The sequence below is a fragment of the Schistocerca serialis genome, chromosome 9 (genome assembly GCF_023864345.2).
Source record: "Schistocerca serialis cubense isolate TAMUIC-IGC-003099 chromosome 9, iqSchSeri2.2, whole genome shotgun sequence".
Lineage (NCBI taxonomy): Eukaryota > Metazoa > Arthropoda > Insecta > Orthoptera > Acrididae > Schistocerca > Schistocerca serialis.
This window is the reverse complement of record NC_064646.1, coordinates 350,090,360-350,117,205: the sequence shown is the minus strand read 5'-3', so window position 1 is coordinate 350,117,205 and position 26,846 is coordinate 350,090,360. Positions and strand designations below refer to the sequence as shown.

At 39.5% G+C, this 26,846-nt stretch overlaps 1 protein-coding gene across 2 annotated transcripts in view; it reads right to left on the bottom strand.

The window, feature by feature from the left end:
- Positions 1 to 26,846, bottom strand: part of LOC126418486 (peregrin) — a 259,171-nt gene that overhangs the window by 43,978 nt on the left and 188,347 nt on the right. For both annotated transcript variants that reach the window (XM_050085261.1, XM_050085262.1), the window contains exons 17-18: positions 23,911 to 24,082; positions 9,157 to 9,494 (exon numbers count right to left, since the gene is read on the bottom strand). In XM_050085261.1, the coding sequence (XP_049941218.1) occupies positions 9,157 to 9,494; positions 23,911 to 24,082 (510 nt within the window). The remainder of the gene's footprint in view (positions 1 to 9,156; positions 9,495 to 23,910; positions 24,083 to 26,846) is intronic.

Here is a 26,846-nt window from a genome sequence, read left to right as displayed (position 1 = left end):
TATGGACACCTGCTCCACCAGACACAATGTCATGCATCAGTTACCCTGCAGTGCTAGCACAATGTAGTCAACTACGAATGTAGACATACAGGTGATCTGCATATGTGTGTGTGCTGTATATCTCTGAAGATTGATTCATCTAAAAGCTAGCAATATACACAGTCCTGTTTATGTGTCTGTTGAAGATTCAAGGCTCCAATTTTTAGTGAGTTGTTACCTTCACTCATTAAAACGTTGATATTCTTAGATTTGGCAGTGATCAGCTTGTTGAAAACCATGCTACAAATGCAAACATTCATGAAAGACAATACATATAGGGCTGCAACTGGTACTTTATAAATGAACTGGAGTAAGCCTGCATTCAATTTCAAATTTTCAGAAAATACAGACTGTTGAGTTATGCTAAAGTCCCTGGCCTTTTCATATAATCCAGCTCCCCCACATACAATATGCAACATGAATTATGGAAACAAGTAGTGCTGTTGCTGATAACATTTTTATAAACACAATGAGAATGTGAATCCATTGTGTAAATCTCTCAGATCATGATGTTCAACTAATGACATTTAATATCATAGTTCACTGATAAGTAACAAAATCACAAGAGTAATAAATGAGAAAGGTACCGAGGAATTCAAAAAAATTCTTACAAACTGTAAACCAGCATAACACAGCTGGTACAAATGTAAATAAAACGTATTCTGTAAGATGTTCAAAAGCTACTTTAAAAATTGTGTAAGAAGATTAGCACTTTGAGTCCTAAGCTCGAGCATAGCTCATGTGACAAGCATGCTGTGAGTGTCCCATGACTGAGCTTGCCTTCCACTTCTTCTTCTTCTGCTTTTACGGCCTCATTGGACCACTTCCGTCAATCATTTCTGGTCCTCTTCTTTGGTATTTTCCCCTTCCGAGTGGCCCAGTATCTCTTCATTCGTTCCGATGCTTTTCGTCGTTCCTTATCTGTAAATACCCTTTTCATTGTATGTCGTTTGTCAATTTTTGGTTTAAATCTTATTTCTGTGTCCCTCTACGTCTTTAAATTTGGCGTTTAGTTCTGCAAATCATCCAGAGTTATTTCCAGTTCTTCCATATCCTCTCTTATTTCCTTAAGCCATCCTCCTTGTTGTTTCAAATTCCAGAGTTTCTCAATAATTTTCCTTGATAATCTGGTTTCTGGTGTCCTCAGAATGTGACCACAAAAAGAGATCCTTTTCTTTCTTATAATATCAGGGAAGAGCTCGAGTTCTCTGTATACCACTTCATTTGGAACTATCCGCCATTGCCCAGCTTTTTGATATTTCTTATTTATGCATGTTCTAGCAATTCTTCTCTCTACTTTTAAAATTTTGTCAATACTGTTTTTCTGGGTGACTTTAAAAAGAGTTTCACTTCCGTATGTAACCTCTGGTTGAACCACCGTCTTGTAATGTTTTAATTTTGTTTTAATTGATAGACATTTTTTATTGTACGTAGACCATGTTAGTTTTTGAGCTTTTATCATTTTATTAGTTCTTGCTCGCCATGCAGGTTTCTCGTCCAATTTATGTTATAATTTCACCCAGGTATTTAAATTGTTTCACTATTTTAATTTCCCTATTGTTCACTGTGATGTGATCTATTACAAGTGGATCCGTTACCATTATTTCAGTCTTTTCAAAAGATATCTGGAGTCCTAATTTTTGTGCTATATTTTGTAAGCTTGTTATTTGTTTCGTGGCTTCCTGAATATTATTAGCTAGTAATGCTAGGTCATCAGCAAATCCCAAGCAATTTAGGTTTATTTTATCTTTCTTAGTTCCAATTTTAATATTCATAGGATTTTCCTTGTACCATTCTCTCATTACATATTCAAGAGCACAATTGAATAGCAATGGTGATAAACAATCTCCCTGTCTCAACCCTGTTTTAATCGTAAATGGTTCAGATATTTTTCCTCTAAATTTTACTTTGGATTTGGTGTTTGTTAAGTTTAACTGTTCCATTTTTATTAATTTAGGATGAAGTCCAAAATTCCTTAATATTTTCATCATTGAAGATCTATGGATGTAATCATATGCCTTTTTGAAATCTACAAAGGTTATGACTAGTTGTTTTTGCCTTCTTTTGTAGACATCCATAACTAACTTCAAGGTGATTATCTGTTCTGGGCAGCTTCTCCAGGATCTAAATCCTCCTTGATATTCTCCCAGTTCTAATTGATCTTTACAGCGGTTGTATAGTATTCTTGACATGATCTTATACGTGCAGTCCAAAAGGGAAATTCCTCTATAGTTGTCTGGATTTGATTTTTCTCCTTTCTTATGTAATGGATGTATTATAGTAGTAGTCCAATTTTCTGGTAATTTCTCTTCATTCCAGATTTTTGCTATGCATTGGTGTAATGCTATCTTTACTGGTTCTGCTGCATATTTCCAAAGTTCAGCAAACGTTTGATCTTCTCCACTTGCTTTGTAGTTTTTGAGTTCTTTCAAAGCTCTGTAGACCTCATTAATTGTAGGTGGATTTATATTTTCTGCTGGTGTTTTAATTGGGGTTTCTGTGTGTATCTGAAGACGTTCTGGGGGATCTTCACAATTTAGTAACTTGTTAAATGTTTCTGCTAGAATTTCTGTATTTTTACTATTGCTATGGGCTAGGTTATTATCTTTATCTTTTAACTTTAATGTTGGAGGATCATATCTTTGTAATTGTCTGCCAAATATTTTGTAATAGTCTCTTGAGTTTGTTTTTTCACTATTTGTTTCTATCATTAGAAGTATATCTTTTTGGTACTGACGTTTAACTCTCCTTATTATTTTTTGTGTTGTCTTCCTTTGTTTTGTGAGTTCCAAATACGATTTTTCTGTTTTTTCATTTTGATGCCTTAACCAGGCTTGGTGTCGATCCAACACTGCTTCATCACATTCATCGTTCCACTACTGGTGTTTTTTCCTTGGATTTGTAGGGGCAACTTGTTCAGCTATTTGTTTCAATTTGGGAATTATTTCTTCCAGATCATCTGTTATTTTTATATCCCTGGTTTGTGCTTCATAATCCTCATTTTGTATCAGTTTATGAGGGTCATAGGTTCTCTTCTTCTTCTGGTGGGATTTTTTCTTTGCTAATGGGGTTAATTTAATTTTAATTTTTATCATGTAATGATCTGATCCGGTATCTGTCCCTCTCAGTACTTTCACATTGTAAATTTCCTTGTGGTAATTCTTATCCATGCAGACATGGTCCAGTTGCCATTCTCCTTTTTTCCAGTCTGGATGTTTCCAAGTTTTTAGTTTACTTGGTCTTCTCTTAAAATACGTCGACTTTGAGATCATGTCATGGTTTCTGCAAAATTCCACTAGTCTTATGCCATTTTTGTTTGTTCTTCTTTGTGCTGTCCATTTCCCTATTATGTCTCTATATCTCTTTTCCCTTCCTAACTGGGCATTGAAGTCTCCAATTAAAATTTTGATGTGATTTTTATTAATGTTATTCGTCGTTTGATCTAAGAGCTCCCAAATTTTTCTACCTCTTCTCTGTGTTCTTTTTTATTATTTTTATCATTTGTCGGGGCATGGGCATTTATTATTGTGTACATTTTATTTGCAGCTTTTAGAGTTAATTTTGAGAGCCTGGGAGATTGTGCTTTAAATTCTATTATGGACTCTATTATTTTCAGACTCACCACGAATCCTGTTCCAAATTGTGGACACTGTTTCATGACTCTTTTCCCTGGTATTCCCTTATAAATCCTATATCCTTCCACTATTTGTACTGTATTCACTGTTTTCACACCTGCCCCCTCCCCCCACGACAAGTTGTCTGTATGGCGCTGTCATCATGTGGATTTTTCTGAAACTATTCCACCTTCCTGAAGGACAATCCTCACCTGATCAAAACTACTGAACTGACTCATTAGTGTGGGTCTCTCATTATGCTAGAAGTGTATTTTTTGATAAATCTGTTGAAGTTTTTGACCTGCGCAGAGATAGAGAAGCTACTGAATGGTGAACCATTTGAAGAATCTGTTTGGCAAAGGGGATGTTTTTGAATGAGAATACAGTAACTTTGCTTCTGAATTAGACTCAGGTCCAAAAACATCATTATTTCAATATTACTGTCCCACTATTCTACATTACTTTGGTTGATAAGTCTACTACATAAGTTATTAGGATGGATCACATTAGACAAGCAACCATTATTGTCTGAATAGAAGAAAGTGAATGTGTGGCAGGAGTGGGTGACAGCAACAGTCCTTTTGATGTTTCCCTCCCCCCCCCCCCCCCCCCCTTCCCTGAATCTATAATAAAGCACATTGGGGCAGAAACTAACAAGTATATATTTTGTTCCAGAAAATATGAAATAATTAGGGTAAAAGCTGTCATTCAGCAAATTTTCTTCTTCAATTAGGGGAGGAGTTTGGGAAGAAAGGAAGTCATACTGTTACATTCCAAAATGTGTGTAGCAATAGACTCCTAGGAAGGCATTTTGCCGATAGAATTCCTTCCACAGAAAAGAAAGTGCATCCCACAAGTGTGTGTAAGGTCTGCAAAGAAAATACACAACTATCCAATGGAAAGTCTCCAAGAAGAGATACAGTATGTTGGTACTCTGACTAAAGCTCCCCTGTACATGCCAATGTGTTTCAAACTGTATGAAATAATGGCAAATTATGGTTAATTAAAGTAATGTGAATCCAAGCAGAATTTTTTTCCAAATAAACATGTGCCAAAATTTAAATAAAATTTCTGTGCTATATCTGTAGTAAATGTGCTTTACTTTGTAGCTTAATTAAAGAAGAACCTTTCTACCTCCAATAAACATAGCCATATTTGTAAATAAAGTTATAACAATGAAATGGTAGGTACTTAAAGAGATACAGAAAGTACCTGGGATTCTGTGACAAGCATGCTGCAAAGAATCCAGGACTCAAAGTATTAAATGCTCCTAGATCTTAAATGACAAATTACGCTGATGATGAAAGGATATTATAAAATGCTGTGCAGTCATTGGAGCATCATAATGTATGTATTTTCAACAACAAGTAAGCTCCACCAGCAACAACTTAATGATATTTTGGAAATAGCAACAAAATGAGGTAGGTAAAGCAAATGTGACATGACGAGCTGACGTAGCATTTTTCAAGCAGAAGGTAGACACTGTAATCAAACAAGTAGAATTCCTGTTAGAGACAGCAGATAATTCATTATCAAATAACTCATTTACATTGAAAACACAGAGTACGTGGATACAGATGGAAAAAATCAAGCTGCTAAAAGAAGAAAATGTATGGCTATATCACACAGATGCTTAAGGTCAAGTACTAAGATAAAATTTTCACCCTGAACATCAATGCGAAAACAGCACTCGAAGAAAACATTAGAAACCACATTCAGATTACACTAAAACATTACAGGTCCAAATCCCTATTCTTACCATATCAAATTTGGACACTAATACCACAGTCAAATCTGAAAATTTATGTGCAAAAGAAACAATTGTAGAAAGGGACCAGGGACCAGAGACAGAGAGAGAGAGAGAGAGAGAGAGAGAGAGAGGATACTTCCAAGGAAGATCGTAGGAAAGAAAAAAGTGACAGCTGATGAGTTTACACAACACTTGTGATAAAACAAGCAATGATTTAGAAATAATTTAGAAGTAAATAAGGTACAACTCACTGGGAGACAAGACTGAAAACTATGCTAAAACACACACACACACACACACACACACACACACACACACACACACACACACACACACACACACACACGCACAACCTACATGGCTACAATTTGTTACATGGATGCTCTGTGCCAGGTTGACAACTGTGACCTGGTGGCTGGCTGATTAGGCGCACAGTGAGTTCTGCAGTCAAAGCAGTCTCGAATGGTGCACAAGTCCTGCACAACAATGTTGGCTGGAGGCTCGTAATGCATGGGCATCGTAAGGGAGAGAAGGAAAACAGGGAAAGATATGGATGAACAATAAGAGAGATGTAATGCAGATGCAAAATATGATACAATAAAAAGGACAGATGATATGAGGTTTAGAACAAAGGGGAGTCACTTGCTCTTACTGTATCACAATTATATAGAAACTTTAAAAAAAAATTTGAACCACAATAAAGAATACTGGCTTTCAAGGATACATTAAGAGAATGAAATTAGAAAGAGTTGTAAAAAACTACTGACTTACCAGCAAAACAAACAGACACAAGTCCCATGGGGGAAAGGAGATCATAATCAAGATTTAGGGAAATGCAGAATCAGTAAAAAAAAAGAGAGGTTCAGCCCAAAAATAGTGAGTGCGGTAGATGCATCCTATGAGAAAGCAATAAGAAAAGAAAGAGTATCCTACAAAGAAAGGTGTCCAACAGAGAGTCATACAATGAAGGAACACTGAGTAAAAAGGAAAGAACTTAGGAACTGAAGGTAATTATGTAATGACAACCCACAGTGTCCTTTTTAACCAGATACTTTAGGATTGAACCATTACTTAGTGAAAGGCCATGGAGGAATCTGCACACACCTGCTGTCCGTGTTCTTTTAAGTTTTAGAAAGAGATGAAAATCAGATTGACCACATCGGGACTGTATGGAGAAAAATCAATGACGATGAACCCAAGCAATGGATTGTTGCAGATTTCGCAGCACTTGTGTGCAGTTTGGCACTGTCATGCTGAAGGAGAGGGTGGTCCATATGTGTATGAAATCTTCAAATTCAAAACTTGATTACAGCACACTGTTTCTCATGCACCGAGGAGTATGAGGAGATTAGTAATTAATGTCCCGTCAACAACAATATCACTAGAGATACAGCCCAAGCACGGATTAGGGAAGGATGAGAAAGGTAAATGGCTGTGCCCTTCTGAAGGAGCCATCCTGTCATTTGCCTTAAGCAATTTAGGGAAATCATGGAAGACCAAAATCAGGACGGCCGGACACCGGTTTGAACTGTTGTCCTCTGGAATGCGAATACAGTATGCTAACCACTGTGCTACACAGCTTGATTCATCCACCAACAAAGTTACGTTCTACAACTTATGTTATACACTAAAATTTGGAGCCCTCTAGTGGCATAGGGCTGCAAATAAATATGTAGACATGAAGAATAAATATGTAGAATGTTAACCGAAAAAATCAGAAATTCATCGAATTTACATTCTAACTGTCTGATATCCTAAAAGATGAGTGACAGTAAATGTACAGAGAAAGTGTTGAGCAGTAAACAGGTATATAAACAAGGTGTTGAACAATGTACTTCAGCATTAACAAACAACAACCCACCCCCCACCCCAGTCTGCCGACTGATTTGAGAAGTAAATTCCTAAATGTGACACACAGTTAGTTGGTGATATAAACTGTTTCCTTACAAAACAAGTGTGTTTGTGAAGAAACACTTGACACAACACTACAATACAATATCATCTATTTTGTCTGGTTAGAGGCACATAATAAACACGATAGGCCTAGGAACCATTGCTGAGCAGATTAAGAACACATCTGCACCATCAGATGTCACTAGTTCTGATACATTTTGTTGCCTAACAGTTTTCATGTTTTTAGTTGATATCCCTCACTGAATCAAGGCCAGGTATCTTCTGTTCACAAATATTGCTAGCAACTGAAGTATAATTTTAACAACTGTTAAGGTAGAAAACTACATCACAAATTTTTGTATTTCACATGAACTTTTTTTTAGACATTACACAGCCACAAAAAGTGCATCACTCTCAAGGGTAAGGTCATTTTATTGATAAATGATGTGACATGTAGGAGTGTATGACAACAAATTCAGACCAAATGAAACATACATGTCACAGAAAAGGGTGCCCAAACAGCCACATCAGTACACAGTGTACTCCTTTCTGGCAGCAACATGGGATAGTATTCTCGGATGGGAATGATCTTAAAGGTCCCCAACGGCTTTCTGCAACAGACTGTCTTAAGCAGGTTGTGCCCTTTGTTGTGATTCAGCAATGGTACTTGCAGGTCATTGAGAACAGGTAAGTTCCTTCTTTATCATGCTCCATACATGACTAGCTGGTGAGAGATCTGGTTACTGTACAACAGGAAGAGTATGTTGCACAGTAGCAACAGCCATATGTGGACTTGCACAGTACTGCTGAAAATTCTCATCACCTTCCCGTCAAAGAAATTGCAGTACCATGGAGATAACAGCCTGTCCAATGTAGTGGGCAGTGGTTACTTTACTCTGCAGAAATACAAAATGTGACTGTGTTTTGTAACTGCCAGCCCCCTACAAAATGAAGCCTGCGATGGGACCTGTGTGTCATCAGCAAATACACTCTGGAATAGGTAGCTCACCAGGTCTATGCCACACCCATGTACGTCCATCACTTGCATACAAATAAAAACAGCTCTCATCACTCAGGACATTCCAGTCTCCAGTTAACTCTTTCACAACACCGGATTAGCCATTCTTGGCAGTGGCATGATGTCAACAGTAGCCCTAGCCAGAGACACATGTGATCTTAATCCTGCTGCAAGAAAATGGTTGCCTGTGGTCCTTGATCACACAGCAGGTGCATGTGCCCGGATTTTATCCCTGGATGACATTTAGCTGGCCACTGCTTCTCACAAAATGTGTTGCTATTGATATATGTCTGTACTACAAGGACGTTCAGAACCTGATCTGCAGGATGCCACCAATAATTTGTGTCCAACATGTGCTTCAATACATCTATCTGGCATCTTGCAGGTCCACAATGAGACCACACTTAAATGGCTGGAGCTGTTCCAAAGGAGTACATACTCACTGGTGGGGCATGGTTGTACCATAGAATGAATGTTCCAAACACTGATCACCTCTAAACTCAGCACAGTTACCGCCTGCAGAGTCAAAACAGGTGGTGCACAGACATGTCTCCTGAGTCCCATCTGTGATGAATGACTGATACTACAAACTCTCACAGTATGCACATTTTATACCCTTGTGTCACTGAACACAGTATGTGACAGTATTTCATCCCCCCCCCCCCCCCAAAGGCAGTGTACTTAATCAATAATACACTTCAATAGTCACTAAAACAACCATCAAACATTATACTGCGTCTGTCTGTCAAACCGGGTACATTTACATTACCCAGCCACAGTAGTTACACAAACATGTATATCAACTAGACCCATATACATAGTGTTAAGGAGTCAACACCTACCTCCACCACTGCGGTATACACGAAAACTTTCTGTTGCAGGCAGAGGTGTTGCAGGTAAAAGTGGTGCATCACTTGTAGAGGATGCAGCACCCACTCCTAGCAGCAGGCCAGACACTGAAGATGCAATGTCTGAACGGTTGCTACTGGATGGCTGTTGATTATTCTGCTGCTGCTGGCTGCCAATGGACGAGGATGTGCTAGCAGGTGTCATCACGGCTGGTGCACTGTTGCTCCCTGAAGGACCACCAGAAGTACCAGGCAATGCATGTTTTCGAGGACGTCCCACCCTCCTCTTTGCAGGTACTGGAGCTGGGGTATTAGAGCTGTCACTCCCACTCCTGCAACAATAATACTGTCAATACTGATGTGAACAATTATGTTACATAAAATATATTCCTGTGTGTTAAGCCATGCTGAAAATTCTTTTCTCGTGCACAATATTGTAATGACTGGCCACATTATAAGATAATGCTTTTCTTCTCTTTGCATTGCATATGCTGTATTGCATATATGTAGGTGAGGTATTTGAACTATGATGCCAGGATGTGAGAGAAATATGCTAGCAACTGTGTCGCCTGAGCATAGCTCATAAAATGAATAAGGATAACATTGAATCTTTTGAGTCAGTCAGTGAGGCACAATCAAAATGATTCAATTGACAGTGCACTGCCTATAAAACATAGGCATCTGGGTTTGAGCTCTTGCCTGGAAAGTAATTTTAACATTACATTACCAATGTAACATATACTCTGCAAGAGTACATGGATTTCTCAAGAACAACACTGAGGGTGCGGAGATGCCAAATTGCTTACCACATCCATTCTCCTCGCAGCTACAAGGCCCACTAGGAACCCTGTCTGTCTGTAACCTGGAGAGCAAGAAGAGTTCTTGCTGTGGAAAGTGGTCTTCTCTGAGAGACACTACAACTGCTGTACAAGCACACTAAGTTTCTTACCAATCTATCAGTGAAGTTCAGTGTGTAGTGATACATGTTGCATCTGTTTGTTAGTAATTGTTGCCTAACTTTAGATTAGCTACTGTCTTCAGTTTAGATTTATGTAAATCTCTGCTGACTTGATAGCTCCACTGATTTTATGCACAAATTGTTCTCATTTCATGTCAGTAAATGCTGTGCACTCCTGTGTCCAGTAACAAAATCTATGAATTTATCAGTGGCAATAAGAAAACAAAACCACTTGTGCTAACATTGGTTTCCAATCCATTACCATTATGGAGAAGTTTTGGCAGTTGTGGAAATGACAACTGGATGGCCAGCAAATGGCAAATAGGATAACAACAACAACAGTTCTAGTAACAGCTTAAAGGACAATGTGCACAACAACAGATCCTCGAACAATTAATGAAGAAGGCTGGAATGTTCCAACAGCTGCAGCCTTTCCTGCTGGACAAGGAAGAATGGGATTGTTCCCATCATCAATTGCTGCTGCATTTAAAAGCATGTAAGGTTGTGATGCTGCTCCACAGCACACATGCCATCTATCTACTAACCCAAAAACCACGTCACTCCTTACCCACTAATCCATCCTGAAACTTTATCTATCTGAAATTTGTACTATTTTGTATCTTTCTGAAATTTGTATTATTTCGTCACATTACTGTGAAGAAAAATGTAAGTTTAAAATTTTTTCAATAAATACGAGCACAAAAATCATACTTATGCTGCTTGGTTGGCAGAACTTAATGTGTTGCCTTGTAAATATAATTCCAAGTGTGAAAATACACACTCACTCGTCAGATCTACTGTAATGTTTTTCTCCAGACTCTGAGCTGTTTAGAAGTGGTGCAGCCAGACAAATCTAGAATTAATTAGGTTCTTAGGATAGCAAAAGTACATGGGGTCTTCAGGATAGCAAGAAATTTGTACCTTGAACAGGAATGGCCTTCATGAAAATCAGTCTCCATTCTTGTAAGTATTCATGAGACTGGAAGTCAGGCACTTCTAGCCAACAATGGTCAACTTTGGTAAAATCTTTTCTGGAGAAACTTGCAAGGTTAGGGGTTAAGCAACTCCAAATAACTGTTGGATTCAGAAACTAAAACTTGAAAATGACATGCACAAAAACCCTGTTAGCTCATCATCAACAGATTCCACCCTCACATCAATGGCAGGTGACCTCTACTATAGTGTAATAATGAATTAGTCATGATCCACATTCTCAATGCACACTCCAGGAAACACGATGTTCATATTGTAGACTACGGTTCTGTTGAATGCAACAAACCGGCATCACACTGGTCATAAACATATACTTTATACCATGACCTGAGAGCTGGTTAAAGTAGCCAGTGATCAAATTTTTTTGTGATACACATGTCAGAAGCAAATGGTGGTAAGGAACACAACAGAAGACAAATGGATTGCCTTGAGAGAACAAATGGGAAAAGCAGAAGGAGGACAAACAGGATGTGGCAGAAATCCTTGGATAACACACGAGATGTTAAATCTAATTGAGGAAAGGAGAAAATATGAAAATGCAGGAAATCTAGAAGCCAAAAGGGAGTAAAAGATGTTTAAAAATTGACAGTGATAGGAAGGGAAAACTGGTAAAGTAGAAATAGCTAGACAACAAATGCAAGGCTGAAGAAGCATGCACGACTATATAATAGAGAGGTGCTGACTACAGGTAAATTGGAAAGACCTTTGGAGGAGGAGGAGGAGGAGAGAAGATGCTGTATGGATACTAAGAGCTCAGATGGAAAGACCATACCAAGCAAAGAACAGAGGGCTTAAAGGTGGAAGGAATACACAGAAGGTCTATATAAGGAAAATAAATTTGAATACAATATTACAGAAAGGGAAGCAGAAGTAAATGAGGATGAGATGTGAGATACGACACTGCGAGAAAAATTGGACAGAGTTCAGAAAGACCCAAGTCGAAACAAGTCCCCCCCAAAGAAGGCGATGTTCCCTCAGAATTACTGAAATTATTGGGAGAGCTAGTCATGACAAAACTATTTCACTTTGTATTCAAAATATATCAGTCAGGCAAAATGCCCTCAGATTTAAATATGAATGTAATAATTCCTTTGCCAAAGAAGGCAACTGCTGACAGGTGTGAATATTATCAAACTGTAACTATAACAAGTCATGCTTCCAAAATACTGTCATGAATTATTTACAGAGTAATGGAAAAGCTGGTAGACACTGATCTTATGGAAGATCAGTTTGAATTTCAGATAAATGTAGGAACTAGCAAGGCTATAATGATGCTGCAATTAATTTTAGAACATAGATTGAAGAAAGGCAAACCTGAGTTTATAGCAGTTGCAAATTGAGAGAAACCTTTTGACAATAAGCACAGTTAAAATACAGAAAGCAAAAAGAAATTTGCGACTTGTAATGAAATCAGACTGCAATTATAAAAGTCAAAAAGTGGGAAAGGGAAACAGTAGTTGAGAATGGGTGAGACAGGGTTGTAGCCTCTCCCTGACATTATTCAACCTGTACACTGAGCAAGCAGTAAATGGAACAAAGTAGAAATTTTGAAAGGGGAATTAATGTTCAGGGACAAGGAGGAATACAAACTCTGCAGTTTGCTGATGACACTGTAATTCTCTCAGAAACTACCCAACACTTGCAAGAGCAGCTGAACAGAAATGAGGGCCATGGAATGTAGTCAAATCACATCAGGTGATGCTGAAAGATTTAGATAAAGAAATGAGACACTAAGAGTAGTTGATGGGTTTTGCTATTTGGGCAGCACAATAGATGACATTACCTGAAGTAGAGAGGACATAAAATTGTAGACTGGCAATAACAACAAAAGGTTCCTGAAAAAAGAAGGAAGAAATAATGATTAGTGGTTAACGTCCCATTGGCAACAAGGTCATTAAAGATGGAACACATGCTTAGTTTAATGAAGGATGAGGAAGGAACTGGCCATATCCTTTCTGAGAAACAATCTACGCATTTTAAATATAGGGAAATGACGGAAATTGTAAATCTGGATGGTCAGATGGAGAACTGAATTGTTGTCTCTCGAAATGCGAGTCCAGTGTGCTAGCCAATGTGCTACCTTCCACTGTTTTTCTAAAAGAGAGAATTTGTTAACATAAAATACCAATTTAAGTGTTAGGAGTCTTTTCTGAAAGTGTCGGTATGAAGGGCAGTCTTCTATGGAAGTGAAATGTTAATGGCTGTCTGGGAAATGTGGTGATAAAGATGAATATTGAAAATTAGATGGGTATATTGAATAAATCAAGAGAAGTGGGGAAAAAAGAAATCTGTAATACAATATGACTCAAAGAAGGCACAGTATTACAACACAGGAATTGTCAATTTGATAATGGAACTGTGAGGGGAGGGGGGTGTTGTTGTTGTTGTTGTTGGTTGGTTGATTTGTGGGTGGGGACAAAACAGTGGGTCATCTGTTCCATCAGATTAGGGAAGGAAGTCGGCTGTGCCCTTTCAAAGGAACCATCCCAGTATTTCCTAAAGCGATTTAGATAAATCACGGAAAAGTTACCAGGAAGGCTGGACACAGGTTTGAACCGTCATCCTCCCAAAGGTGAGACCTGTGTTCTAACCACCGTGCCACCTCACTCAGGGGGGAATTGAGGAGGGGGATGAAGGGGGTGTAAGTAAAAACTGTAGGAAGAGACCAAGGCTTAAACACAGTAAGCAGGTTCAAGTTGATGTAAACTGCAGCAGTTATGCACAGATGAAGAGCCTTGCACAGGATTAACAAGCATGGAGATCTGCAACGAACATGTCTTCAGACAGAAGACCACCACCACCACAACAGCAACAACCAAGAACAACTACTACAGGACATTCCTTGTTGTGTAAACTACTTAAAAGTTTCTATCATAGCTCGCCTGTGGACAGGTACAGGTTACCTGCCGATGGGTCAACTGCACCACAGGGTCTACTGCACTGAATTCATGCCTTGTTTTGCCATGTGCGAGAGCTGTTTGGCCAGCTCTAATTGGAAATCAGCTGAGGCATTCGGTCATATAGGTTATGGCATGGTTGCCTGATGGCCCATATTTGTGCTGTCTGTTCACCACAGCCCACATGCTTGTGGCTGCCCAAGTAAGGGCAGTTGAGCTGACAGCCCGACTTCAATGATATCACTATTAATTGAATAACTAATGAAGAATACCTCTTAATCTTCAGAAATTAATCCTGACATTATGAACCAAAAGTGTGAAGTCTTCAAACCCGACATGGAATGTTCTGGCCACAGAAACGTGGAAGGAATTACTTGGCTACCTCTCTCTATAAATACCAGGAAATAAAATAAAGTATCTTTGGCAGAAAGGTAAAAAGTTTGAGTGGACGACAGAATGTCAGCAAACTTTTGAGAAACTCATACTTTAGCTACTACAAGCTCACATCTGACCCCAAATGAAAGTTGTTACTAACAATAGATGCCTCCAAAGATGGAAAGGCTAACGTTCTATTGCGTAAGACTCCACATGCATCTGAACAGCCTGTCACATTTGCTTCCAAATCACTGACCTCAGCTCAAATTAATCCCAACCAGATTGACAGAGGAGCACTTATTTATTTTTGTATCAGAAGTTCCAATCCTCTCTCTATGCTATGAAGGTCCATCATCATATACCAGATTATCAATCACTACTTGCTTCACCTGGTTGTATAAACAAGCTTCCTGATAAAACAGCATTGGGCACAATTCCTCAGCCATTATCAGTGCTCAATTTACTACTGTCAAACAGCCCAATATGCATATGTGGATTCCCTCTAGAGATTACTCCAATCATTGGGGTATCACGAGAATGAAGGTGCTTACCCAACACCATGTCTAATGGTCTGGTGTCTCAGTAGAGATTGAGAGACATGCACAGCAGAACCAGCTGCACCACCACAGGGCTTCTTTCCATGACTGCCTCCACAACACTAGTAGCAGTCCGTCCACATCAGTTAATCACACTACCCACATATGATGCAAACAAACAGTAGCATGTCAAGTAGGTACCCTATCAGAATCTCACAGAATGTATCTGCCACTGAAGGTGCCCCACATACCATATATCAGATGATGGTTTGCAATTTGTGTCTGGTCTGTTTCAGGACTGCTGCAAAAAAACAGCATCTCGCACCTTACCACAGGACCATTCCACCTAGCATGCAAATATTTAAAATGCACATGAAAAAAGCAGTGTCATCTCTCAACAAAGAGGACATAATAACCTGCTTCTTGCCATCTTACAGAACAATTTCAGTCAAAGGAAAGTTATTGGAGGAGTTTCTCTGTGACTAGCACCATTACACGGTAAAGGATTTGATGTACCAGCAGTACATACTTTACTGGTGCCCCCATTACAGCTGCAGAACAGAGGTCTGAACTCATCATTCACCACTGTTGAGAAACTTCCCTTGCTACTGGCCGCACTTCTACCAAGGAGTGGAATGTTTATGGCCATACTGGCCATTTTGGGGGTTGTGGAGGGAGGATTCTTGAAGCCTGTTAAATTCCGTAAAATGGTAGTTCACAGGATTTCTGGCAAGAAGCATCTAGCCAGAGATGCATGCCACAGTGGATCATTTATTGATACCACTGATATCAAATAGGCTGATCCTAAGTTATGAAAGAGACTGATTTTGGCAGAACCATCAAACAGAATCAGCTGTTCACAGCTGGATCAGAAGTTTCTAACTTCAGTCACAGCGCTACTAGGACAATGGAGTGTTGCAACAGTGTACAAGTGCTGGACTTTCAATTGAACTGTTTATCTGAGTGCTGTCGATGAACTTTGTGATTACAGACTAGAATGGAAACTTTTCTGGACCATTTTCTTGCTGCCCAGATCACTCCAGTAACTTTTCATTTCTTCGTCAATAAGTGCTTCATGTTGCTATGTTTATCAAGGGAATCTATGGTTTTATTAATGGTTGTGGCACTATATTTTGAAATACCTGTTGGAAACTACTGTAGGAAATAATCCAAAGATGAATCTCAATAATCCAAGGGCACCTGGTAAGTACTGTCAGAGAGAAAATCAATATTACAATCTCCACAAACAATTATTCTCCTGCTATGGCTGCATAACCTTATTCAAACCATCTACATGCTTTGTGAAGGTCAAGACCGGCAAACTGTCCTATCATTAGCTTACATATTTCCTGATCTATGATTGTACCACAGTACTGAAGAAGCAGTTATCAGTATTCATTAGCCTGAAGAGGGTGGGACCTATATCCGTTTTCTATATGTATAGTCATGCGTGCTTTCCTCTTATTGGTTAAACAGTAATATGGTATTAGCTCCTACTGTAGTGTCTCTGAATAACATTTTGATAAGAACAACACACCTGCTGACATATCACCTGCCCTTCCATCTTCTTGTATGGACACTGGAAGTTCATCCTACTCACTCGTAAGATTTCTGAAATTTTCATGAGTGTTCTTTAAGACTCAGTTTTCTTCAGGATACAGTTATTTACTGAGGTAGTTAGTTCCTTGTTCCACAGAACATTTGCCTGATAAATTGTAATGATGTGGAATGATTCATTTTACAGTATGTAGCTGTGCAAGTAACCTCTTACCATAAACAGTAATATGCAAACCTTGCTGCATATGATGATGCTGCAAAGTGCAGGATGATTAGCCAACCTCACCTCTTTTGAATGAGTCTAAAGATCTGCATTAAAAAGTATCACAGAACATTAGATACTGGGCCTATTGTACAGCACAAAGATTGATACAATCTTCACAATGATGTTAAGAGGGAAGGTAGGTTAGAGGTTAGCTTTTAACACCCCATTGAGGATGAGGTCATTGTAGATTCTGCACAAGCTAGGATTAGAGAAAAATGCGGAAGGAAATCAGCCACACCCTTTCAAAGGAATCATTCTGGCATTTGCCTTAAGTGATTTAATGTGATAATGGAATCCCTAAATCTGTATGGCCAGGCAGGGATTTGAACTGCAGTCCCAATATCTTGCCACTATGTCACCTCATTTAGTACTACTGCGAAAAGCATTCTCTGCAGTGCTCCTAATCTAATGCTTAACCGTGAAAGGGCATGCTGAAAAGTAATGCCCCCGAATTTTTTATGAGAAAACTCTTAAAGCTTTTTATATAAAACAAACATTATTAACATTCTACATCTTTATTATTCATGCCTGTATATTTGGAGCCCTCTTCCACTAGAGGAGTCCAAATTGTAGTACGTAACATTGCAGTATGTAATGTAACTATGTCAGTGCTTGTGTAACAGCATGTTGTAATCAAGTTTCGAATTCTACGAGTTCGTCCGCACATGGAGCACTCTCTCCTTCAGCATGACAATGCCAGAATACACATAAGAACTGTGACATCTGCAACAATCTGATGTTTTCTGCTCACTGTCATCAATCATCCTCCAGACAGTCTGAACATCTTCCTCTTCCTCCTCCTCCTCCTCCTCCTCTTCTTCTTCTCCTTCTTCTTCTTCTTCGGTAGTGCTAGAGCCCTTGGCTTCAACAATCTTTCTCCACATTTCTTAGTTGTTTGCTGCTCTTTTCCACCCCAAGACTCCCATACTGGCGAGATCCACTATCAACAATTCATCTTCTTTTAAGTCTCCATTTTTACCTAGCTGAATGGATCACACCTTTCACCATTTTCTTTGGAATTCTATCCTCTACCATTCTCTCCACATGTACTAGCTGTTGTATTCACTGTGATTTCACAAATTTTACTATGTCCCTACCTTGCATTAACACTTCTCATTTGACATTGTAGCGTATTTTACAGCTTTCTTCATCCCTTATGCACCATAGATTTTGTGTCGTACTTTCCGCTCAAAGGTTCTTAGTGCATTTTTGTCATGTTCTGTCGACATCCGTACCTCTGACCCATATGTGTAACTGGGCGGCCCCATCCAATTTTCATCTGTTTCCAAAATTTAAAGAGCACCTTCAAGACTTCACTTTGATAGTGATAAAGCGGTGCAAGCATATGTGAGGTTGCAGCTCCATCAACAAAGTCCGACATTCTACCGTGATGGTAGCACCAAACTGGTCTCTTGTTGGGAGAAACATGTTCGTCACCAGGGCGACTTATGTTGAGAAATAAATACGTGGGCATGAAGTATAAAGATGTACAATGTTAATACTGTTTGTGTTATTTGAGAAGCTGTAAGAGTTTTCACATACAAAATTTGGAGTCATTCCTTTTCGGGATGCCCTTGTATAATTGAGGCTGGAGTACACTCTGTAGTGTACACAACCTACTGAATCATAGGTAACATTACTGAGCTCTGCAATTGGTTTAAAAATACCAGTTACAAAAGCTCTGTACCAGTTCTAATGTTCCCTTTGAATGTCTAGTACCTAGTAATAAGAAAGACCTAAGGTCTTCTAAAAACTTTCCTTTTCAGCCTATGTTTGCACAGTATGCTCTGTACTGTAAGACTTGTTAAATGCAGAGCACAAGTAAACACAGTGCTAGGAAGAAACAGACTCACCAGGTAGCAAGTAAGCAATATATGTGATGAGAATTTACTTAAGAATTGAGAGTCATACCAGAGTAAATTAAACAACAAATTCAACACAAGGAGTATACAAAAATAATACAAAAGGGCCAATTATTTAACAAAGGCACATACTGCAGATGATTAGGTTTCAAAGTGGTGTAAAGATTGGCAACTTGGTTTAAATGGTCAGAAATGTAAAACAGAGCACTTCACAAGTTTTCCTTTAAAAAAAAGTGTTGTATTCTTTGACCTAAATACCAATGAAACACAACTGCAGCCAACCAGCTCATACAAATTCCTGGATGTAACACTTTGTAGGGAAATGAAATGGAATAATCACATAGGCTCAGTCATAGGTAAAGGAGGTGGTAGACTCAGTTTATGGGTAGAATACGTGGGAAATGCAATGAGTCTACAAAAGAGATTGCTTAAGAATCACTAGTGCGACTCATTCTAGAGTATTGCTCAAATGTGTGGGATCCTTACCAAATAGGACTAACAGGGGACATAAAATGTATAAAGAGAAGGACAGCTTGAATGGTGACAGGTATGTTTGACTCACGGAGGAGAGTCGCAGAGACCGTCGCAGACATACAGAAGAAACTGAACTGGTAGACTCTTAAAAATAGACGTAAACAATCCCGAGAAAGTCTACTAATAAAGTTTGAAGAAAAGGCTTTCAATTATGATTCTACAAATAAAGAAAGCAAAAGAAAAGAAATTATCAAAAGAAATAAGGCAACTATTGACGACTTACAGAACCTATCTGGAAATATGCGGGAGACATTGTGAGAAAATACAATATATAGAAAGCAGCATTAATTCTTTTTGCAGATGACACTAGTATTGTAATCAATTCAAAAATATAGCAACAGAAGAAATGGTCAATAATGTCGTTAATAGTGATGTATTGAGTTGTTTTCTGCAAATGATCTCACTCTCAATTGACACAGCATATTCAGTTCTGTAAAGTTAGAGGTACTACACCAATGACAAGTGTAACTCATGGTGACGAAATAATAACTAGACAGAAACTCCAAAATTATTAAATGCTCATATTAATGAGACTTTAAACTGGAAATAATACACTTTCAAACTTCTCACATAACTCAGTTGAACCACGTTTGCATTCTCAAGCACTGCAGATCTTGGGGAGCAACAAATCAGTAAGCTGACATATTTTGAGTATTTACATTCAACAATGTGATATTCTGGGGTAACTCATCTTTCGGAAAAAATCTTCATTGCTCAAAAATGTGCTGTAAGAATAACATGTGGTGCTCACTCATGATCATCTTGCTTAAGGAGTTGGGGATTCTGACTACTGCTTCACAGTTTATTTACTCCCTCATGTAGTCTGTTGTAAATAAACGACTGCAGAGCAAATGGAACTACGATGTGCATAATTACAATACCAGAAGAAGAAATGACTTTCATAACTCCACATTACGGTTGTTCTTCAACACAAAATGGGGTTCATAATGCAGCAACCAAGATTTATGATCACATATCCAGTGACATAAAATGTCTGGCAAACAGCAAAATGTGAATGTAAAATGACTCATTCTACATCACTGCAATTAACTGTACAAATTATCTATTGAACATGAAAGTAACTAATTAGCAGACTAACTAAGAAGGAAAATCTGGTAAGAGAAGCAACTGAAAACAATAAGAATACAAAGATAACAAAATAAACTTATCTCGGGTAGACATTACACTCATGTCAGGATGGCAGACAGCATAGTAACTACCAACAGAGAGAGTTCTATAAAAACATTTTATGATTTCTATAATGTTTGTATAGTTCTTAAGATGAATCCCCAAGATAGAGATATATGACATTTCGAAAGTAATGAAGGTACAATCAGTTGAAATGTGGCATAGTAATGAAGGTACAATCAGTTGAAATGTGGCATACTGAAATCTGGACATCACAAGCAATGTATCACACCACTGTTCAACAAATGCAATGGCAAATGAAGCAATAATGTCTTATATAGTAGAGTGTCAATCATCTGAACTAATTGGGGGGAACAGGGATGTTCAGATAACTGGTTTATTCAGACAATAAAACCATATATACTCCTGGAAATTGAAATAAGAACACCGTGAATTCATTGTCCCAGGAAGGGGAAACTTTATTGACACATTCCAGGGGTCAGATACATCACATGATCACACTGACAGAACCACAGGCACATAGACACAGGCAACAGAGCATGCACAATGTCGGCACTAGTACAGTGTATATCCACCTTTCGCAGCAATGCAGGCTGCTATTCTCCCATGGAGACGATCGTAGAGATGCTGGATGTAGTCCTGTGGAACGGCTTGCCATGCCATTTCCACCTGGCGCCTCAGTTGGACCAGCGTTTGTGCTGGACGTGCAGACTGCGTGAGACGACGCTTCATCCAGTCCCAAACATGCTCAATGGGGGACAGATCCGGAGATCTTGCTGGCCAGGGTAGTTAACTTACACCTTCTAGAGTACGTTGGGTGGCACGGGATACATGCGGACGTGCATTGTCCTGTTGGAAAAGCAAGTTCCCTTGCCGGTCTAGGAGTGGTAGAACGATGGGTTCGATGACGGTTTGGATGTACCGTGCACTATTCAGTGTCCCCTCGACGATCACCAGTGGTGTACGGCCAGTGTAGGAGATCGCTCCCCACACCATGATGCCGGGTGTTGGCCCTGTGTGCCTCGGTCGTATGCAGTCCTGATTGTGGTGCTCACCTGCACGGCGTCAAACACGCATACGACCATCATTGGCACCAAGGCAGAAGTGACTCTCATCGCTGAAGACGACACGTCTCCATTCGTCCCTCCATTCACGCCTGTCGCGACACCACTGGAGGTGGGCTGTACGATGTTGGGGCGTGAGCGGAAGACGGCCTAACGGTGTGCGGGACCGTAGCCCAGCTTCATGGAGACGGTTGCGAATGGTCCTCGCCGATATCCCAGGAGCAACAGTGTCCCTAATTTGCTGGGAAGTGGCGGTGCGGTTCCCTACGGCACTGCGTAGGATCCTACGGTTTTGGCGTGCATCCGTGCGTCGCTGCGGTCCGGTCCCTGGTCGACGGGCACGTGCACCTTCCGCCGACCACTGGCGACAACATCGATGTACTGTGGAGACCTCACGCCCCACGTGTTGAGCAATTCGGTGGTACGTCCACCCGGCCTCCCGCATGCCCACTATACGCCCTCGCTCAAAGTCCGTCAACTGCACATACGGTTCACGTCCACGCTGTCGCGGCATGCTACCAGTGTTAAAGACTGCGATGGAGCTCTGTATGCCACGGCAAACTGGCTGACACTGACAGCGGCGGTGCACAAATGCTGCGCAGCTAGCGCCATTCGACGGCCAACACCGCGGTTCCTGGTGTGTCCGCTGTGTCGTGCGTGTGATCATTGCTTGTACAGCCCTCTCGCAGTGTCCGGAGCAAGTATGGTGGGTCTGACACACCGGTGTCAATGTGTTCTTTTTTCCATTTCCAGGAGTGTACTTTATTTACCAATAAACACTACATTTATAGCATGAATCTCTTGTATTATTACAAGGGCAAGAACAATAGGAATGTATATAGTACAGACAAATACACAAAAAATATGTAATACATATGCAATTTGTATCTACAGTACATATGTACAGAATTAACGCTTAAAAAGAAAACCCTAATTTTGGTCTTTCTAAACACGTATCTGATACTGATTGCTTTTATCTTGAGCTTCCATCATCACAGCAGTAAATGCTTCAGAGGCAGCAAGTATATTTGCATCTTCATTTTCTGGACCAGACCTGATGTAACATGCTGACAAGCGGCAGCTTCATCAGTGATGAGGTTTACAATCGCTGTGACAATTTTGAGCACTTAACTTCAGACGTATCCCATCACACTCAAAATTTTATCCCAGGCTTTCTTAAAATTCTGTTTCTTTTACACTATTCCACACTGCTCTGATCAAATCATTATTTTTATGATTTATTAACAAACTTTCTTCTCCCTCCTCTTTTACTAATAATGTGCATAAAAATTCTTCCGTACAATCATTTATAGGTCTCAGTAACAATAACACCTTGGTTCATAGGATGGAATGAGGGGGTTATGCTACATGGCAAAAGAACCTGTTCTTTTCATTTAAGATGTCACATGATGGACGAGTTGGTGCATTGTCAAGAAGCAGTGATGTTTTCTCCCTTTTGTCATTCTTTAACTGTTGAGCCTTCGTGGGAGGTGCATGAACTTCCATAAACCATTATGTGAAAGTTGTACTACCCATCTAGGTGCTCTTTTGTTAGGTGTAAACAATGAGCACTGACAATCGGTGGCATTAGTACAAGCTAAATCAGTAACATAATTCTTGCTTATTTTAGGACCGGGTGTTGCTAATTCAAAACATGAAGCAAAAGTTTTCCTTGCCAAAGCTTTCTAATTGAGCCCAGTTTCATCAGCATGCTAAGTGTTTTCGAGAACATAATGTTCTTCTTTCAATACATCTCCAAGTTTAATTTTGGAAGAGTTGGCTGCTGAAGAATCAGCAGACAGTTTTTCTCCTTTATTTGATGCTTGCAAATGCCGTTTGTTGACTTATAATGCTTTAACCATATTGTACTTGCTTTCAAATTCAATGGCCCCTTAAGGTTTCCATTAGTTTGAATGGGACCAGAGACCAGAGGTAGCTTCTCCTTGTGAGCTGTTTTATGTAAACCACTTGTAAACAGCATCATCCAGATTCATGTTCGAAGTAAACTTCATAGTTTCACGGCTTGTCGATCCATCGGTAGAATAAAGGGTACATGTAATATCTGTGATGCTTGTCCTTTGTTTTTCATATCCATAAATATTGACTTATAAAGATTTTAGCTGTAAGATAGCATGGATGCAGATTTCTCTTCCTCTAACCTTTTATTAATCTCGTACTTATTTCTCATATATAGGCCAACACATATATGTTTACACATTTTATATCACAAGTTTAGTTTACATGGCAAAGTGGACACAACGATCACGACAGGGGGCAAACAGTTACTACTGTCTGCAACTCAGCATTTTTGCAGGGCAGATGGGGGGTGGTGGTAGTGAGGGCGGCAAGACTGAAGCGGAGGGGAAGGGCAGCACATGTGAGTGAGTAACAGGAAGTTCGGTTAAGTGGTTGTTTAGATAATTGAAACCCTACTGTACTTTTAAGGCAGCTATATTGGCACAGGTGATAAAATAGATGAAATACATAGATACATAACAATATACGAATATATTCTTGTCATATACGGTATTACAATTGTGATGTCTATTTTTACGTACATGCTAATGCTTCCTCCTGGAGGGTCTGGTTTCCTGAAGGCAGCTGCTGCAGCTTTTCTGGTGAACAGTACAGCAGTACGACGATTCACACCAGAAGGTGATGCACTCATCTGCGACTGGTCTGATGTAGACATCTTCACAGGAGTTACTGGAGGAGTGTTGTTTGATGTGTCTGTTAGGACAATATAAGTACATCTGAGCACAGACATACAATCAGTGGTTCACATCCTCACTTGGCTCAACACTAAGCAAATAAACAAATTTCTAGGTACTTATTTTCTTTGCTTTGTTTCTTGGAAAAACACTGGCACAACTTTGCAAGTGTCACTATCTGATTTATTTACTATGTTGGCAGGGAGTAACAAGCTACAAATGCCAAGAGAAAGTATAACTGGAAAGTGGAAGGAATGAAGGAAGCAAGATTATGGTTTAATATCTGTCAATGACAAAGCACAAGTTCGTATCTTATAGCAATGGGAAAGGACATTGGGCAAATCCTTTTCAAAGTAACTGTCCCAGCATTTGTCTTGGGCATTTTAGGGAAACAATGGAAAACCTAAAGTCTTGAGGGTGAGATGATGGACTGAACCTGCCTTCTCAAATGTGAGTCCAGTTCCTTTATCTACTTCAACCTGGTGAGTGGAAATTTGTATGGTGACTGAAGAATATAAGGAACATTTGCAAAAACGTTCTTGAATAAGCTGACAACTTTGAAATTATAGCAATGGGAAAGGACATTGGGCAAATCCTTTTCAAAGTAACTGTCCCAGCATTTGTCTTGGGCATTTTAGGGAAACAATGGAAAACCTAAAGTCTTGAGGGTGAGATGATGGACTGAACCTGCCTTCTCAAATGTGAGTCCAGTTCCTTTATCTACTTCAACCTGGTGAGTGGAAATTTGTATGGTGACTGAAGAATATAAGGAACATTTGCAAAAACGTTCTTGAATAAGCTGACGACTTTGAAAGACTGTCGCAAATAAAGCTTTTGGCCAGTAAGGCCTTCGTCAAAAATGGATCTCACACACATACACATACATACACACACACACACACACACACAAAAGCATGCACATTTGCCTGCAAATGCAACTCACACACACGACTCCAGTCTCAGGCAACTGAAGCCACACTGCAAGCTGCAGCATCAGTGCATGATGGGAGTGGTGACTAGGTGGGGGTAAGGAGGAGGCTGGGGTGGGGAGGGGGAGGGATAGTAGGGTAGGAGAGGTAGACAATGAAGCACTGTTGGGAAGCATGCGGGGACTATGTGGAGAGAAGATAGGGCAGCTATGTGCAATCAGGAGGTTAGATGGAGGGCAGGAGAGAGGTGGGTAGGGGGTAGCGAAAAAAGAGACAAGTAAAAAGACAAGATGCAATGGTGGAATGAGGGCTGTGTAGTGCTGGAATGGGGAACAGGAAAGGGTCTGGATGGGTATGGACAATGACTAATGAAGGTTGAGGCCAGGACTTGGCCCGACATTGGGCTGAAAGGCTTTGAAACAAATCCCCGGACACGAAAAAGTAAAGTAAGTAAAGTGAGGCCAGGAGAGTTATGGGAACGTAAGATATATTTCAGGAAAGTTCCCACCTGCACAATTCAGAAAGGAAAGGTGGGAAGGATCTATGTGGCACAGGCTGTGAAGCAGTCATCCAAATGAAGGATATCATGTTTGGCAGCATGCTCAGCAACAGGGTGGTCCACTTGGTTCAGAATTAATGAACTGTACACCTATATGGACACTGATTCTCTAATAAGTTTTTGGAAGGGAAAAATGCAATGTGAGTAATGAATATTGTTTACAAAATTGACGTCAGCCCAGCCACAAGAATAATGCAGAATTTTTGTTTAAAGGTAGCTACCACCAGTTTCAGATTTAAAAATTTATCTTCAGGATGACTCCTTCAGGCTTTTTCGTTGGGATCACATTTTGTGGTGTGATTATGTGGCATCGAAAAACCTACATTTGGATGGTCAGATGGGGATAGGAATCACTGTCCACTCGAATGTGTGTCCAGTGTTTCAATCAGCTTGCTCAGTAACATTTTAATACTATTAAATAGTATAAAAAGGTAGATGAAATTGTCATGTAACAATAATTTGATTTTTTACCTTATTGCTCATTTGTGCTTATTTGATTCCAGAAATGCACTCTCATCTCAGGTAACAATTAACAGCTAAAAAATACTTTTTCTGTAAGAAGAAACAGAGAAAAGGTGGGAAGGAGCTGAATTTGAAATGAACTACTAATTATACGAGGCGCATTTTTTAAGTAAGTAAAAAAAGACATGCTAAGATATCTCAATAATTTTATTTTTACATGAAAGCCTGTACCTTAATCTACTTTTCTACATAATTTCTGTCAATATTGAGGCACTTGTCATAATGTTGTATCAGTTTTTGAATATCCTCCTTATAGAAGTCTGCCGCCTGACTTGTTTTGATGAGTGAGTTTGAGATTATAAAATATGTGACATAAATGGGTGTATCTTTTGACTGCACTGCCTTAGAAGCTTCAATGTTTTACACCGCCAAGGGACCATAGACCTCAGTATGTGACATAAATTTCAACTTGATATATCAACTTGTTTGTGAGAAAATGGGTTTCTAACAGTTGGACAGACAGACAGATTGACAACAAAGTGATCATATAGGAGTCCTGTTTTTACAGTTTGAGGTACATAACCCTCAAAACGGGATACGGACACACACAAACACATGGGGAGCCAACACAAAACTTAAATCCCCCCCCCCACCCACCCACCCACCCACACACACACACACACACACACACACACACACACACACACACACACACACACAAAGGTAGTTGGGTAAAGAAAGTGAAAACAGAAATTAAATAAACATATATAGTAAACAGTTCAAACATGTTTGATTCAGAAAAATCACATGAGCACATTTAAATACTGTCCTCC